The sequence below is a fragment of the Mobula hypostoma genome, chromosome 6, assembly GCF_963921235.1.
Source record: "Mobula hypostoma chromosome 6, sMobHyp1.1, whole genome shotgun sequence".
NCBI classification, from domain to species: Eukaryota; Metazoa; Chordata; class Chondrichthyes; order Myliobatiformes; family Myliobatidae; genus Mobula; species Mobula hypostoma.
In genome coordinates this window covers 162177706-162195012 of record NC_086102.1, presented here as the reverse complement: position 1 = coordinate 162195012, position 17307 = coordinate 162177706, and the positions used below count along the sequence as shown (strand labels likewise).

The window sequence follows — 17307 nt, the reverse complement described above, 5'->3', positions numbered from 1 at the left end:
TGGTACCTTGATGGGTGCTTTGTGAGTCTCCAAGCCATGTACTGAAACTAATCTTGCCACTGCAATGCCATTTCTAAAATGGTTAGAATTAGTCCCCTCCCCGTATTTCATCAAAGCATTTCAGACAACTCAGTCTGTCAGAATGTCTTAAATGTGGTCCTCTGGCAGACTGTCCAGTGAAAGTTGAATCAATTACCCTGTGGCCACAGCTGTTTTTTATGGACCAGGCAGTCCAGTGGGGAATAAGTGACATTTTTCTATTGATTCCAGCAAATGTCTTTAGAATCTCAAGTGAGGCGCAATGGACCTGGGTGCATGTATCAATGGAGCCCGAAGCCTCTTTCCAGGCCGTTTGCACTCTATAATTTTATTGGAAGTTAGCCAGGCTCTTTTGGCACAACTCTTGGGCTGCAACCCTGATTTCCCCAGACTCTTCAAGCCCAGCTCTGACTAATTCTGGCTCTTGTGTCAGTGGAGTGAAAAACGTATGTGTTTTCTTTAAGGTTCCACAAACTTATTGATTGATTTTCTAAAAAAGTTTTAAATATAAATCAAAAGTAACACAATAAGCTATAAAATAATCACTTTCCCAATTCTGAAGGGCGTACAACCTAATGCAGAATAACATGCTTGTTTAATTGCTGACACTTTAGCAAAAAGGGACAGATTGTTAGTGAAGAAACAATTGTGTACTTCTCATGCACACGCGTTGTAACTCAGAAGTCATGTTCATGTTTCAAATTGTCTGCCTGACCATTTCTAACAAAGTTGTCAAGGGAAGTTACTGCACAGGTCACCAATGGTAAAAATACTAGGCAGGTCTGAATTTAATGAAAATCTTTAGTTTCTCTTCCTTTGTAAAGAATATTCTTCATTGACTGCTTGTGACATGTTTGTGTTGTGGGGTAGAATTTGCACCTGAATCAGTGTATTCTGGGTTCCTGGTTCTTCAAAAGTCAGCATGTATTGCAGGGTTCATTGCTGAAAGTGCTACCCTTCTCAGCAATTTAAACCAAGATGCTGCCTGCTATTGCACTTTTTTTTTGAAGAAATGAAGTATCTCTTAATCAAGGTATTGAATAGATCCTTTGTCTCACCACTACATGGGAGATCTTGCTGTCTATACATTGAATTTCTGCAATTGCCAACGAAACAACACTAGCTAACCTTGATTGTGCTTTCCACACTCGGTATATTATCTGAGAATGAATAGGGGGAACATAAAGCACGATCAGAGTGTTAAATCACTCCACAGGCTGAACCTGTCATCCCTGGTGTGTAGCTTTGTATTGATCCCACAGCAGAGTGGGTATTGTTACGAGAATACACATAAAATTAAGATGTTTGCTGGCCTGGGCTAGCATCAGTGGCATCAGCAGTTGGTCTGCCACCTGCCCTCAGGGGAAGGAGAGATAAGGAACAATGGAGCAGCGTCTGGAGATGTGTAATGAAGGGATGTGGGAGAGAGAGAGCTGTCTGGAGCGGCTCCCCCCTTTGAACCCTGAACTGTTTGAAGTGATGGACAGGCGATACCCCAGCAGGGGGATAAAAAGGGACAGGTTCGCTAAGACGGGGACACACGCCACCCGAGGTAACGAGACCCTGGAAGCGGTGCGCCTCTCACGAGTGGGTGAGAAGTGCCAGGCAACGACAAGGGTGGAAAGGTACGATCAGCGGGAACCCGGTGTGTGTCCGCCCTTGCCTGGGTGCCGGGTTCACTGCAGAGGATCGACCGCATCTGGAGGAGGGGTCACAGTCGGTGACCTCAGGTGACATCACCAAGGACCCGCCCAAAAGCTGTTTGTGAGCCATCTCGCTGGTCTGTGAGCCATCTCGCTGGTCTGTGAGTGAAGCAGTGTTCTGAATGATCAGTTGTTCCTATTCTATCTCTCTCTCCCCCCACGTTGTCCCTCGCCATGGCAACGATTACTGCGAACTGAACTGGACTGAACTTTGAGTCATTTTGAAATTTTGTCATTTACCCCCTAGACAACGATAGAGCTTGATTGATGCTGTTATCTTAATTCTGTGCACATGTGTGGTTATCATTGTTGAATTGTTGCATTTATTATCCTTTCGATTACTGTGTTGCTTGTTTCTTTAATAAAACTTTCTTAGTTCTAGTACTCCAGACTCCAACTGAGTGATCCATTTCTGCTGGTTTGGCAACCCAGTTAGGGGGTACGTAACAGTATGTCTTCCTCACTTTAGGAAGGAGGTTATGGGGTAGGTGGGGGAGGGTGCTTTAGGGGTGAATGTTGAAATAATTCTGTGGTGCTTGAGTCTTAAAATCACCTGGGCCACATGTCGTTAATATTGGACAGCAGAAAAGAGAGGTCTGGTTCCCACCCATTCAATCAGGACATGAATGTTTGATATCAAAAATACAACTGGGCTAGAAATCTATTAAAGAATAGTCTTAACAGTAATCTAATTAGAGCATATTTATGCTCGTATTTGCAAATAGTTTCCTATGTAAGAACAAAATTCCTGTTTAATTTCAATTTATCTGTTATTCTCTACATTCCAAATGTAACTGTTCCTGTGCTATGTAATTTGAGTCTGCAATACTTCAATTCATGCAGTTATCTGACAAGGATTTTGACCATTTATTCATAATTGATGTTTTAGACTCTGCTCATTCTTGTCCAATACAGTGTGGACCTTACCTGCTTTCAGCATCTGCACTGCATTTGGGAGACAGGAGCTCAAACGATTTTGTGAACTTTACCACCTGTCAGAATATGGAGAAAGGTCTGAGTCACATAGTGTAACATGAAACTGCCTTTATTCCATTTGGGTAAATCAATTTTGTAGAAGCTTGCAATTGCCATTTCAGGACTGAGAGCTAGGGATTAAATTAGTACTGTATATTCAAACTGAAAGTAAAGTTTTAAATAAAATACTGAGACAGCAGGTAAGTTGAAATGAGAGTGTAAGGTTCATTGAAATGTATCACTAGAGGGGAAAATCACTTGATTAGTTGCTTGGTGCATTTTTGACCAACAAATCTTGTTTATGAGGTTATTTTTACAGTGCTCAGAGGCTGACTGTGACTTTTCAGCTTAAACATAATCTAATGTCATGGGAGTCTATTATTGGATTATGCTGTTGGAGAGTTTAGAATGATAAGTTATTTCCCTTTTTACAATACACAACATTAATCCTTTGTCATTTTAAGGCGTTTTAAAGGAATATTGCTTTCCTTGACTTACCGGTGATTCAATGTCTTCAAGGAGCAATACAGAACATCGTTCACACTGCAGCAGTGTCTGTGCTCGGTGCATTATTTTCCTGACAATTTTTTCCAAATCTGTTTGTTCTTCAAACAGGTCATTGACTACTTCCAGCAGAGCCTGGTTAGGACAATAGGGGTGGCATTACATTTTAATGTGAGGCACACCTGACAAAGTGAATACATACAAAATGAAGAATATTTGTAACTCAAATGTGCCAGGACAAATGCATGATTCACATGTGCACCAAAATGCACAAAACAGCTCTGATTGTTCATTCATAATTTTTACTTTGATTGATTTCTCTATCATTTTAAATCAGAACGTACAACTTCTTGTTTGCCTTGTAGTTAAGAATGAATATTTATGTAAAAGCCACACAGAACATATTAATATCTCTTATTACATTGTCACAACACCCATATTTGTTTTTCCCCTGTTCTGACATCTGAATTACCCTTAAACATTTGAACTGCTACTGCTATTGTTCAGTTGTTTGCTGCTATTCAGAGGGCAAAAAAAATGAAATCCGAAGTCCTACACTTTTTTGTAATTTTTACACAAGTTTATTCTCCTTTGTAAAACAAAAGGCTTTTATCTTCCAAAGGAAGATACAATAAGGAAAACCTGAAAAACTTAATCAATTTACAGCAAACATATATTGTAGCCAAAAGAAATTTTTTTTTGTGATTTCTTGGCCCAAATTGATTTATCACCTACTTCCTCCCAGGCAACTCATGCCATCAAATAAATGAATTTGTGGATAAATCGTCTCAGAATTAACTTGGAAAGAATGGTGACATATGGTGTGTAAGTTACATGTGTCACTGTTTTTTTTTAAAATGCAAGATTGAAACAAATAAAATTCTCATTCCTGAGTGAATAAACTTAACTGATAAATACCATGCACAACAAGCCCTGTTTTAAAACTGGGTGGTTTATAGCTGTAATTGATTTCACTTAAATGTGTCAACTGGCATTAAGACTCAACGTAACGTGGGTTAAGAAAGTGGATGCACTGACTACCGTCCTAAATTTCCAAACTCTTCTGCCAATGCTTTTATACACCTTATCCTCACATTATGAAGCTAATAAAAAGATGATGAAACTAACATACTCATGAAAACATACTAAAGAAATAAAAGTATTTTTAAAACAAATTAAAATTAATTAAAACTGAAATAAAAGCACTGATAAAACTTTGACAGGGGCAACGTTGTGGTGGGGTTTTGCCAGCTATCAAAGATGAGGGAAGTTTGTTGTGCTGACTTGCTCCAGTCAGCTTTGGCTGGATTTACTCACTCGCTTCCATTGTGAGAGGCTCAGGCCCAGGCCTTGCAGCTTGGCTTCAGGAATATGTGGGTCAATGAGATTGGCCTTCTGAATCCAGGGTGAATTTGTGGGAATGGGAATCATGGTTGGTGGAACTCGGGAAATATTGGGCTCTGGAATTGATCTTTAACACTTTTTTTTAAACTTAAGGGAAAATTTCAGTGTGTGTCCAAATCTACAGTGAAAATCAATGCAAGAAGAATCCTTCAGCACTTCCACAGAAAAAAAGATCTAGCCTTTTATATATAATTTGTCATTGCAGTAATGCAGGACTAAACATATCACACAGTGAAAACAGGATGGGAGAATGCTGGAGAATTCTGAAGAATACATTTCCTTTGTGTGCTTCAATTCCCTCCCCAATCCCAAAGACACATGGGTTGCTAGGTTATTGGCTGCTGTAAATTATCCCAGGTGTACAGGTGTGTGGTGGAATCTGGGGGAGATGATGGGAAAGTGGGGAGAATAAAATAATTGTGCTCAAGTTGGAGCCCAGGTTTAAAAAAAACAACAGGCATGAACATACCAACTGCCTTATCGGTTAAAGCTGGTAATGAAGAAACAATCACTCCATAAACATGATTATCACTTATGTGCTATTGAAGATGCATTGCAGAAGAGCTTTCACATCTTTGGAAAATATTAGAATATGTTCATGTAGGACACTGCAAGGAGGAGAAGCAGCAAACCTGGATGAGTTGGGCTGAAAAGCCTAATTCCATGTTGTATTAGTCTATGATGCTTTCTATCACACACTGATATATTGAACTTCATGCTTAATAGTCTCAGTCAGGGGAAAGTACAGAAGTTCAGCAGTTTTTCTTGTCAATGTGGCCAACTTCTCAGGAAAAGAATGAGCTCAATACCATTGAACTTTAGCAATTACTTCTGACCAAGGATTGGCCTGGATATGTGCTTTTCTGGTAACTGATGAATTCCTAGATTTGTGCACTCTTTGTGATGTGGTCTGCTGGTGCTTTCTGTTTAAACTTGTTAAGTTTGTTTTAATAGGCTTGGGGAATCCATGTTACTTGTATTACTTAAGCAGATGCCCAATTCGTGCTAACCACGGGGTTCTTGGCCAAGCCACCGACATTTGGTTGGAATTTTTATGAATAAACTTTGGTTGCCGACTCCACATTGGTCTGTCTTTCCTCCACATTGTCAGTGCACATTGTGACACTTGGGCACAATAGCTATACATCTGTGCTTAAGACTTGTGCACAGTACTGTATTTATTTGTTGGTGTTTGCTCAATATAACCTTGAAGGAACCTCAGGATGGCGAATGAGGACAGAATGCAGATGAGGACAGAATGGTCTCGTCAATGCAGTGGCGGACACACCGACAGCACTCGGTTCAGATGATGAGGTTGAAGGAGGTGATTATGAATCCCTGCCTGAGCTGGAAGAGCTGTTTGGGTCCATGGATAGTGGTGATGAAGGAGGAATTGGGGCAAGTGTTTCACTCAGGGGAAAGTGCCAGGAGAGAAGCAGGGCTGGGTGAGAGGGAATTCAAGCTGGGCCCAGGCTGCTAGAGGTGTGAGGAACACCTCTACCAGCAGTGCCACTTTGCTGCCCAGCAGGTTCTGCTTCTTGTGTCCTCCTTAATGGGACTGGGGAGGAAAATGGGAATTCAAGACCTTCCTTAACATGAAATAATGAAAACAAAGTTTAGTTCTCTAATTGGTCTCAGTTTTAACGAGTATAAAAAAAAATGGGCAGATTCTAGAAATTAAAAATTGCTGGAAAAACTCAGCAGGTCAGGAAGCAACTGTGAAAAGAAATAGAGTTAATATTTCCTGTTTGAGACACCTCAACAGACACTGATCTGAACCATTCTCTGTTTCCATAATGTTGCTTGACCTGTTGAGTTTTTCCAGCATTTTTTTTGCTTTGTTATTACCGACACTCGCTTTTGACTTTGAACTTGTCGCAGATTTGAAATCAATGTGGGATGAAATGTGTGCAAACCCTTTGTGATAGTCTACTCACCCGGCTTCTATCATATTCCTTTCTGGAAGCAGCAAACAGTTGAGCATTTGAAATCGCAATGCCACAGAATGGGAGGTACATCCCCAGCACCTGGCAAAAATAAATCGGTTCTTCATAAGCATGTTTGTCAAAGGCATGTGGTATACATGCTATTGGTTGTAAAAGGACACTTGAACTTAAAGTTGCTATCTTTTTTAATCAAGTGTCAGATGGTTCACTGACTTCTGAGTTCCGGAATTGCTTCTAGAAGTTTCACAGCCCATCTGCTGGAGCTATGGAAATCAGCAGCACCATTTGTTGGAGCTTCTGAGTCTTGGCAAGCTTGGTCAACACCTCATTAACAGTCAAACAGAGAACCTAATCTAACAAACCACATTTCAAGTGGGAAAATTTGCCCGTGTGTTGTTTTTACTACGTTGTATCATTGTTTACTTACTTACTCTAGGTATGTCATACTGAGAGTAATTCCAACAATACTGGGTAAATCCATATTCTTGATTATTCCACAAATCCATTATCCCATGTGGGCTGTTAGGGAAGGATGATAGGAAATACTTCTCTGCTTTAACTCTTCCCAAAATCTGCATTTTCTAAAAACGGTCCTGGTTTGTTTACCCACTTTTAGGCTTCAAACGATGCACCATTGATTTTCTAGAGCACACAACCTCAGTCCCAGGAGCATTTGTCATTTTCTCCCAGGAAGTATGTAGTGAGAAGGTGCATTGGGTCAAGTGGTAACGGTCTACAGAGAGGAGGTACAAGTGGAAGAGATCGAGGCCTGGTGCCAGGCAAATAACCTCTTCCTTAATGTCAACAAGAAAAAGGAGATGGTTATAGAGTTCAGGAGTATTCACACTAGTCACATCCCCCACCCCTTTACATTGGCGGCACAGCAGTGGAAACCGCAAGCCGTTTCAAACTCCCTGGTAGAGCACATCACACACAACCTCTCATGGTCCCAAAACACATGCTACACAGTCAAAAAAGCTCACCAACAACTTCACTTTCTGAGGAGGCTGAAGAGAGCTGGACCTTGCACATCCATACAGGTGTGCAGTAGAGGGCATTCTGACAAGCTGCATCACTGCATGGCACATAAACTGCACTGTGGTGGGTGAGAAGGCTTTACAATGGGTAGTCAAAACTGCCCAGTGCATCACTGAACCAGCCCGCTCGCCATCAAGCACTTGTATATGGAAAGAAGCTGGAAAAGGGCTCATTGTTCGTCCCGCTCCCATCAGGGAGGATCCATGCCAGGACCACCAGAGGACCAACGGTGTTCTTTATCTTCTGCAATTTTTTGTGCAGCATCAGATCCGGAGTAACAATTATTTATTTCTCCTTTACGCTTGTGTACAGAAAATAGCATTAAACAACCTTGAATCTTGAGCGGACGAAATAAATAGATAAGAATAGAAGAGGTGAAAGGAGATGGTAGAGTAAGATTGGCAAAAGAAGGTGTAGTCAAAAGGGTCAAAGACTGTAGAACAGTAGAAGTGACTCCCTTGGCAACTCATCCGTCTCCACTGGTCTTGCTCCTGGCCAAGTCCTACACCTGACCCTTCACCTCCTCCTTTTCCACCATTCAAAGTGTCTGTTGTGGAGATTTATTGCATCCAGTGTGGCCTCCTCTACATCAACGTAGATTGAGGGAGCCATTTATTTGAGCTCTGTCTGATGAAAAAGTCAGGATCTCCCTGTGGCCACCCATTTTAATTTGACTTCCCCTTCCCATTCAAAATCGTCAGTCCATGGCCTCCTCTACTGCCATGATGAGGCCCCACTCATGTCGGAGGAGCTACACCTCATATTCCATCTGGGTAGCCTCCAACGTGATGGCATGTGTAACGTATGGATCTATTTCTTTGAACATAATGACACTCCTTGGCACTAATTATTGACTGATGACTTACACGTGCACATTCAATTTGCTGTTCACTCTGCAAAGTGAATATGCACATTAAATCCTCCGCCCAAGTGCTTGCTTTTATTTATTCGATACGTAGTTGTACAGACAAAACAAACTGGCAATGAGTACAAACCTGAATGTCAGCCAATATCACCAACTGCACCGACAGTTACCAGACGACAGAATTTGGAAGAAGGAAGAGAGACAATGAGAGGAAAGAGTGAACTAAACCGGTACAGTGACAGAAAGGGCTGTCATGGTTGCTAGAAAAGGGTATGTGAGTAACAGTGCACAATACACAGTGACAGACACACAACCAGCAAAGTCAAAGTAAAAGTAATATCGGGACAGTTGACAAATTTGATATTGCTATGACGACGGAATTGTATATCAAGTAGGTTGAACTGTATTGTAATGCTAACAATGTGGATGAGGTAAAGAAAGTCTCCACACTTCTTAGCTTAATGGATGCTAGAATGTACAGTCTCTTATACAATTTAGTAACCAGCAAGCAAGATGTGCAATGAAATTGTTGCAATTTTACAAAATCATTTGAGCCCAAAACCATTTGTAATAGCTGAGAGATTTAGATTTCACAAAAGAAACCTGTCAAAGGATGAAGGTATTTCTGAATACATTGCAGAACTGTGCAAACATTCCCAATACCGTGACTTTAGAGATGGACTTTCTGATGCATTAAGGGACAGGCTTGTATGTTGCATGCATAGTCAAAGCACTCAATAGAGGCTATCATCAGAAAGAGATCTAACCTTAGAAAGGGCATTGGCCATTGCAATATTGTTACAGACTGCACCAAAGGATGCAGCAGAACTACAGAAAAATAGTTCAGAATGTGAAATGCACAAAATGTCTTGAATGGTGTAAAATGCCAAAAATGTTATTGATGTGGCAAATCCTCCCATGATGCAAACGACTGTTGGTTCAAAGAAAAAGTTTGCAGAAAGTGTCACATACAAAGCCACATAGAGAGAGTGTGCAAGTCAGACAAAAAGCACGCCCAAAGAGAAATACTACACAAAGTTAAAAGTTTCAAACATAAAACTAATAAACAAATGCCTAAAGTGACTGAGTGTGAAACTGAATCAGATAACACAGTCTGACAAAGGCAAGCTGTCATGCCTAGAACTGAAACACATTGCATTACTGAAACACAGTACAAATCATATGGTTCACAATAGATGTGTCTGGTGTAAAACAAAATGGAGCTGGATAAAGGGTCAGCTTTGTCTGAAATTTTAGTGGCCGACTACAACAGATCGTTTTCTAAGCTACCTTTAGAAAAGACCTCAGTGATGCTAAAGACCTATGCAGATGAAAAAGTGTCCCAAAGGCAAACTGAAAGTGAATGTGACATAGTAGGGCTAAACACAACAGTTAGAGCTTTGTGTGTTGAAAAGTAGAGCGTCAGTACTTTTCTGACATTAATGTTTGAGAAAAATCCAACTAGATGTACACAATCAAAGCTCTCAATGTGTCATCAACAGGCAACTGCAGCCCAAACGGTGACACTAACCAGAGACTGTCACAGCTGCTTAATGTTAATGAAAAGGTGTTTGAGAAAGGGATTGGTAACCTCAAAGGTATGAAAGCCAGAACTGAACTGGGTGAAACAGCAACACCAAGATTCCATTAAGTGCATCTAGTGCCTTATGCACTATGTCCTAAAGTGAATGCTGAACTTCAGAGCTTGGAGGCATCTGCAATGCTCTCCAAGGTCTAATGGAGTGATTGGGCCAGGGCCATTGTCCTGGTGATCAAGAAATGGAAAGCTGGAGCCGTTCGCATATGTGGTATCTTCAAGGTGAGCATCAACCCAGAGCTGCATACTGTGCAGTATCCCCTGCCACAAATAGAAGACATTTTTGCAACTTTGGCAGATAGGGAGAGGTTTTCAAAGCTTGACTTGTCACAAGCCTACCTGCAAATGAAGTTTAGAGAGTGGAGCAGGAAGTTCCTCACAATCAACACTCCCAAGGGACTGTTCCAGTTTAATCGTCTCGTATTTGGCAAGGCATCAGCTCCAGCAATTTGGCAAAGAACAATGGACCAAGTGCTCCAAGATATCCCAGAAACACAATACCCTGATGACATCATTGTGACTTGGTGAAGTGCTGACCAGGCTGAGGGACTATGGTCTGCACGCAAAGAGAGACAAATATGAGATTTTCAAGAATGAAATTTCATATTGTGGACATGTCACTGACAAGCATGGCTTACATAAGTCACAAGAGAAAATTGAGGTAATGCTATAGGCACCCAAACTGGAAAATGTGTGACAACTATGATCATACTTGAGCCTTGTAAACTATTACGACTGGTTTCTTCCAAACATTGCTACAGTGCAGCACCCATTGAACACATTGTTGCAGACAGGAGCAAAGTGGAAATGGTCAGAAAGATGTGGAAAAGCATTCAAGGAAACAAAGGGACTAATAATATCAGATGAACAGTTCACCCATTATGACCCATCCCTGCCCAACAGACTGATGTGGGATATGCATCCCATTATAGCATTGGAGCTGTTTTGTCACACCCTACGAAAGATGGATCTGAACACCCGATTGCACTTGCATCATGATCACTGACAAGCGCAGAACGCAATTACACACAGATCGACCGAGAGTCCCTTAGTCTAGTATGGAGAATAAAGAAGTTCCACCACTACCTCTACAGACAAAATTTTACACTTAGTGACAGATCACCAGCCCCCTGTGTCCATTTTCAATCCCAGGAAGGGAATCCTAGTGATATCTGCTACACAATTGCAAAATTGGGCACTTTTCCTAGAAGCGTACTCTTATGGCGTAGAGTTCAAGGGTACCAAACAACACAGCAACAGTGACAGATTGTCACAACTACCACTGTTGACAACTGAAGAAGAAAAGCTTCATTCTGTGACCTTGCAGAGGTGTTTCATGCAGTACTGGTGGACCAGCTTCCAGTAACAAATTCACAAATACAAAGAGAAACAAGGAATGGACCTGACATTGTCAAAAGGCTATGATATCACCATGCAAGGTTGGCCAACTCACAGTAACCCTGTGTTTTCAGTGTTCTCATTGAGACGAGACCAACTGTCTGCATTTCAAAGAACCCTGATGTACAGTTCCCTCTAAACTATGCATCAGAGCGTTAGAAATTCTGCATGAAGGATACCTGGGTACAGTCAAGAAGAGTCGTCTTGCCTGGAGCTACATGTGGTGGCTGGGAATAGATAGACATATTGAAGATTTGACCAAAGGCTGTTTGGAATGCCACAAAGTTCAATGTGCACCCCCACAGGCACCTTTACACCCATGGGAGTGGCTGTCTTCACCATGGCAAAGGATGCTTTGCCGGGCCATTCATGAGCTCCGTGCTTTTGACTTCTGTGGATGCTTGTTCAAAGTGGCCAGAGGTCATATCAATGAAGTCAACCACTACAGCAAAGACTGTTTCTGCTCTGATGACTATGTTCTCCAGAAACAGCTTGCCGGAACACATTGTGAGTTACAACGGACCACAATACACATCAGAGGAGTTCAGACTATTCATGAAGTAAAACGGCATCAAACATTTCAACTCAGCTCCTCAACACCCAGCAATGAATGGGTTAGTTGAAAGGTTTATTCAAACCTTCAAGAAGTCCATTAAAGCAATGGACAAGGAGGACATTTCTAGCCATCATAAGGCCGACAATTTCCCTTTTGTGTATCGGGAACTCTGTTCATGCGATGACAAATCAAACACTTGCATTGCTGTTCGTGAGCAAGAATCTGAGATCTCACATAGACCTCCGGAAACCTGACCTATGGAACTAAGTACAGAATGAACTGTTCAGGCTGTCGGCAAGTTAATCAGCAGAGAGCTTCAAGGTTGGACAGGAAATCCTAACACATGATTACCGAGAAGACAAGTGAACACCTGGTAGGATAGGTCCGAGAACTGGGTCACTGATGTACAGAATGGATGTTGGAGATCAGACATGGAGACGTCATGTGGACCAGATACTGGATGCTCAACCAAAGAACACAACTGAGTCGAATGCATCCAACAAGATGGACACATTACAGCCATCGGACTTGCCAGTGATGATCGTGTCACCAATAGCAACGTCACACCTGCAACAGAGAACGTTGTCTTTGCAAGACACCTGCCAAACCTGATGCCACTCCAGAGGTGCTATTCTGAAAGAAACAAAGCACCACCCAAAAGATTAGGTCTTTAGTATAGTGAAGTTAGTTATGGACTGTTATTAAAAGGAGAAAACTCAAGAAAATACTGTTATTGTAAAAGCATGTTTATTTGAATATGGTTTGTTAAAGGGAAATTGAATGTTCTGTTACATAATACAGTTTTATGTTTCATATAAAGTGGGAGGAAATGTAATGTATGGATCTATTTCTTTAAACACAATGACTCCCCTTAGCACTGATAATTGGCTGATAACTTATGCATGCACATTTGATTTAATGCTCTCTCTGCAAAGTGAATATACATGTTAACTTCTCCTCGTGTGTACTTTTATTTATTTGATATGTAGTTGTACAAACACAATAGAATGAATATCAATTTCTCTAATTTCCAGTAATTTCTCTTCTCCCCCCCTTCCCTCTTTTTCCATTCTGCTCACCTCTTCTCCTCACTTTCCCATTACTTCCCTCTAGTGCCTCTCCTGCTTCCCTTTCTCCCACGGTTCCCTGTCCTCTCCTACCAGATTCCTTCTCCCACCTACCACCTTCCAGCTTATTTTATCCCCTCGCCCCAACCCACCTACCCTCCCCCTCACCTGGTTTCACCTGTGATTTACCAACTCATACTCCTGTCCCTCTCATCACCTTTTCATTCTGGCTACACCATGCCCTCCCCTTCCTTTCCAGTCCTGATGAAGGGTCTCAGTCCAAAACATCGACTGGTTATGCATTCTTTCCATAGATAATGCCTGACCTGCTGAGTTCTTCTGATAACTTGTGTGCGTTGCTCAAAAACTGTAGATTGGCTGAGGATGATGAAGATGAACTTTTGACAAAAGTGCCTTCTCTTTATAAGAAAATATATTTAAATAACTTCTTGCAAAGTGCAAACTACACTAGCAGCAGAAACCATGCTTCTGAATATTGCAACAAGAAAACTTAATGCTCCCGTGTGTAGCATTGAAAAAGCTGGAATCATACACACAATATCATTCTATAAATTAAAAAAAAATTTTAAATTGCATTTTCATAATATTCTTAAATAAAGAGAAATACATTATCCATAGTTAGAATATTACATGCAGTGAGTCGATCCAAAGTGACATGCTACGTATTTCCAGCATTTTTTGATTCTTAGTTTAGAGGTCCTGGTTGCCATTGGCCCCAAAGCTTGTTGATTAGATGGCAATTCAAGGCTTCAAAGTAGTTACCAGAAAAGATCTTGCTAGACACCTCATTGTGACAAGACTGTGTTTTATGTTCCTCTGTGATTGTGCTTGACACTTGCCATCAAGAAATGAACATTAAAGTTAATATTTCATTTAGCAGATTTGGTAAAATGGAAATGGAGTGCTCTGACTACCTTGGATTGGTAATAGTGATATGGATACAATTTTTAATGTCTATTGACAGCTGTTTGCTCTTATGGGTATAATAGGGGCACATGAAAAGCTCTGTTAGTCGGATCACATGTTGAGTAATGATTTGATGCATTATTGATATTATGTGAACAGAGAGCTGGCTGTTCCATTTGTTAATATTTTTTAACCAGTGAAGATGAATGAATGGAAAGCAAAACATCATCAACATTAATGATAATCTATAGTTTTCTTTTGAAAACAACTCATTTTCAAAAACAAACAAGTCTTTCAATCATTAATCATAAATTCATGACATTCACTTTCTTTAATCTCCTTCCTCATTACTATAATTTTAGCAGAAAGGACAATTAGTGAACACACAGTTCTGGGCCAGCTTCCAAGTTGTCTGGATGATTCCTTCCAGGAGCTCTTTAATAATACATTTACTCTCCAACTTCAATGCCTTGTTTCATCTCCAATCTGTAGGTAGTGTTAAAAACATGCTGAATTCTAGCTAGGGCTTGACCCACGCAGAGTAACAGAACAGAGAAATGCCCGGGTTAGGGAAATTAAAATAGTTCTGATCTTTCAATTAATTTTAGTTTAATCCTTGAATTACACTCCAGATGTAGGGTCTGTTGTAGCATCTACAATCTCACAGCAAACCTCAATTGTATATGAATCTCAAAGAGGTTTGTATACTATCTCACCAGATGTAAAACAGGACAGCACAGCTCAGGAACAGGCCCTTCATCCATGATGCTTCTGCCAGACGCGATGCGAATTAAACTAAATCTGTTCTGGCTCTGTATGATCCATATCCTTCCATTTCTGTATGTATTTCCAACAGCACCACCATCATATCTGCTTCCACCACTATTCCTGTCAGCCCATTTCAAGCACCTACTACTTTCTGCATTTAAAAAAAAACACATGCCCCACACATCTCCTTTAAACTTTCCTCCTCTGAACTTAACTGCATGTCCTCTAGTACTTGACGTTTCTATCCTGGGGAAAAATATTCTGACTGTCTACCTAGCTATGCCTTTCATAAGGCTCTGTTAGGTCCCCCCTCAGCCTCCAACAATGCAGAGAAAACAATCTAAGTTTGTCCAATTCCCTCTAAGTCCAGGCAGAATTAGAATCACAATTTAATAACACTGACATGTGTCATGAAATCTGTTGTTTTGCAGCTGTAATACAGTGCAACCTAAAAAAGAAATGTATGTAAAATATTGAATTAAGTAAATAGTGCGAAACGAGGCAAAAATGGTGAGGTGGTTGGGACTGTGATCGGAGTGTCCGGGAGACACTGAAGCTGGAGATATACAAGTCTTTATTCAGCACAATAAGCAGGCATTATACTGGAGACACTCTTAGAAACTTACATGACATGACATTTTTATATGCTAAAGATCAAAGGTACTGGCAGAACAATTGTGTCGTTACCATGTATCCACAATGCTTCCTTTGAATTACATCTAATTTTCAAACACCTACACCTTCACACCAACACTCCAGACACCCAAAATAAATGCTAATCACTACTGTCCCTGGGCTGCATTCATGCATCTCAGGTCTAAGTGCAGTGTTTCTTTGTTTGTGATTGATCCCAGTCTGCAGCTCCAGGAAACCCATTGTTCTGAGCTGCATTTCAAATTCAATCCACAATCCACATTCAGATCTGAAGACTAGTTGCTCTTGAAATTAATATTTGCTATATTCCATAACTCTTGAATATGCCCTACCTGTAGTGCTCATGGGTTAATTCATTGTCCGTCTAGAAATCTGATGGTGGAGGGGAAGAAGCAGTTTCTAAAAAGTTGAGTGTGTGTTTTCAGGCTCCTGTACCTCCTCCCTGATGATATTAATAAGAAGAGAGCATATCCTGGGTGATAGGATATGATGGATGCTGTCTTTTTGAGGCAACACCTTTTGAAAACGTCCTTGATGCTGGGGAGACTAGTGCCCATGGTGGAGCTGGCTGAGTTTGCAACCCTTTTCAGTTTTTTTCAACCCTCCATGCCAGACGGTGATCCAACCAGTTAGAGAACATCCTGGTAAACCTCTTCTACACCCTTTCCTAAGCAACTTGCTTTCCAAGGAAAATAAATTTATTAGATGAGATTCAAGTTAGGTTGCATATTTCATGTAAAGTAATCTCTAGTTCTGAGGCAGAGAATCGCAGAATGTAATCTAGCTTTATTTTTTAAATTCCCCCCGAGAGGTTATTGTGTAAAAATTTGTGCTTGCCAGTATAAATTGACAATTAGTAAGTGGGGAGAAAATAGAAAAATACTTGGTTAATTTTAAATTTCAGGCTTTAACTCGTGGGATACTCTTACAGGCAATTCTTTTGCTCAGTTGCTAGTGATCTATATCTGTGGATTAGATCATGGAACCGCATGTAAGCATTCAGTGTTTCAGATGATAACTGGGTAGGTGGTAATCAAGAGGAGGATGCAGCAAAGCAACTAATGAATGAATGCTGGCAAATTAAGTGAGTGGAGAAGAAAGGAGAATAAATCAGAGAAACACTACACTATCGTGGCCACCCATATTCACCAACTCACAGAAAGTGAACGGGCATGAAAGGCCTTGATTACAAAAAAGTAACAGTAATGCCTCCAAGGAAGTCTTCACAGAAACACATGGCGCCTTTGTCAGCAGCATTCAGAGTACTGCAAGCAGTGTTTCTCTCCTACCAATCCAGCCCATTAATTTTTTAAGGGTTTGTTAATTTTAATACTGGAAGGAGGTTCCCCCGGGAGGAAATTGTAAAAGATTACTATTACTGCTCATTTTAAACTGACCTTACTTTAAACTCAGGAAGTTTTTTTTTACTGTGGAACTAGTGTCTTAAATGAGTGGATTGCAGCTCTTTAAAGATTGTCCACAGTTCTGAAATTTATAACAGTGCTTCAAATGTTCAGTTTAGATTTTTAAATTAAGTCTCACCAGTCCAATTGAGTTTTCTCCAGACTTCCCACCACATTGTATTTTGTCAGAGTTAGCAAAGCCAACACCCTTTTCCTTTTCTGTGCAGGGATAGGAACCCTTTGCCTCATTGATGTTAAAATTGTACCTCTGAAGAATGCAATACAATTTCATGAGAATCACATGGGTGAATGGAAATCTACTTTTCAGTAGATGTGTATTGTGTGCCTCGTTCAATGAGTCAGTCTGGATCAGCAAGGATGTTTCAAACTACCCACTGTTAGTTCCTTATGGATTTAGCTGGCATAGATGGTTTGCTCATTCCCTATAAGAAATTATTGCTAA

At 40.7% G+C, this 17307-nt stretch overlaps 1 protein-coding gene across 1 annotated transcript in view; it reads right to left on the bottom strand.

Moving 5' to 3' along the window:
* Positions 1–17307, bottom strand: part of pde11a (phosphodiesterase 11a) — a 261414-nt gene that overhangs the window by 137841 nt on the left and 106266 nt on the right. Inside the window, exons 3-5 of the mRNA XM_063050094.1 lie at positions 6563–6652; positions 3216–3356; positions 2670–2734 (exon numbers count right to left, since the gene is read on the bottom strand). Of these exons, the coding sequence (XP_062906164.1) occupies positions 2670–2734; positions 3216–3356; positions 6563–6652 (296 nt within the window). The remainder of the gene's footprint in view (positions 1–2669; positions 2735–3215; positions 3357–6562; positions 6653–17307) is intronic.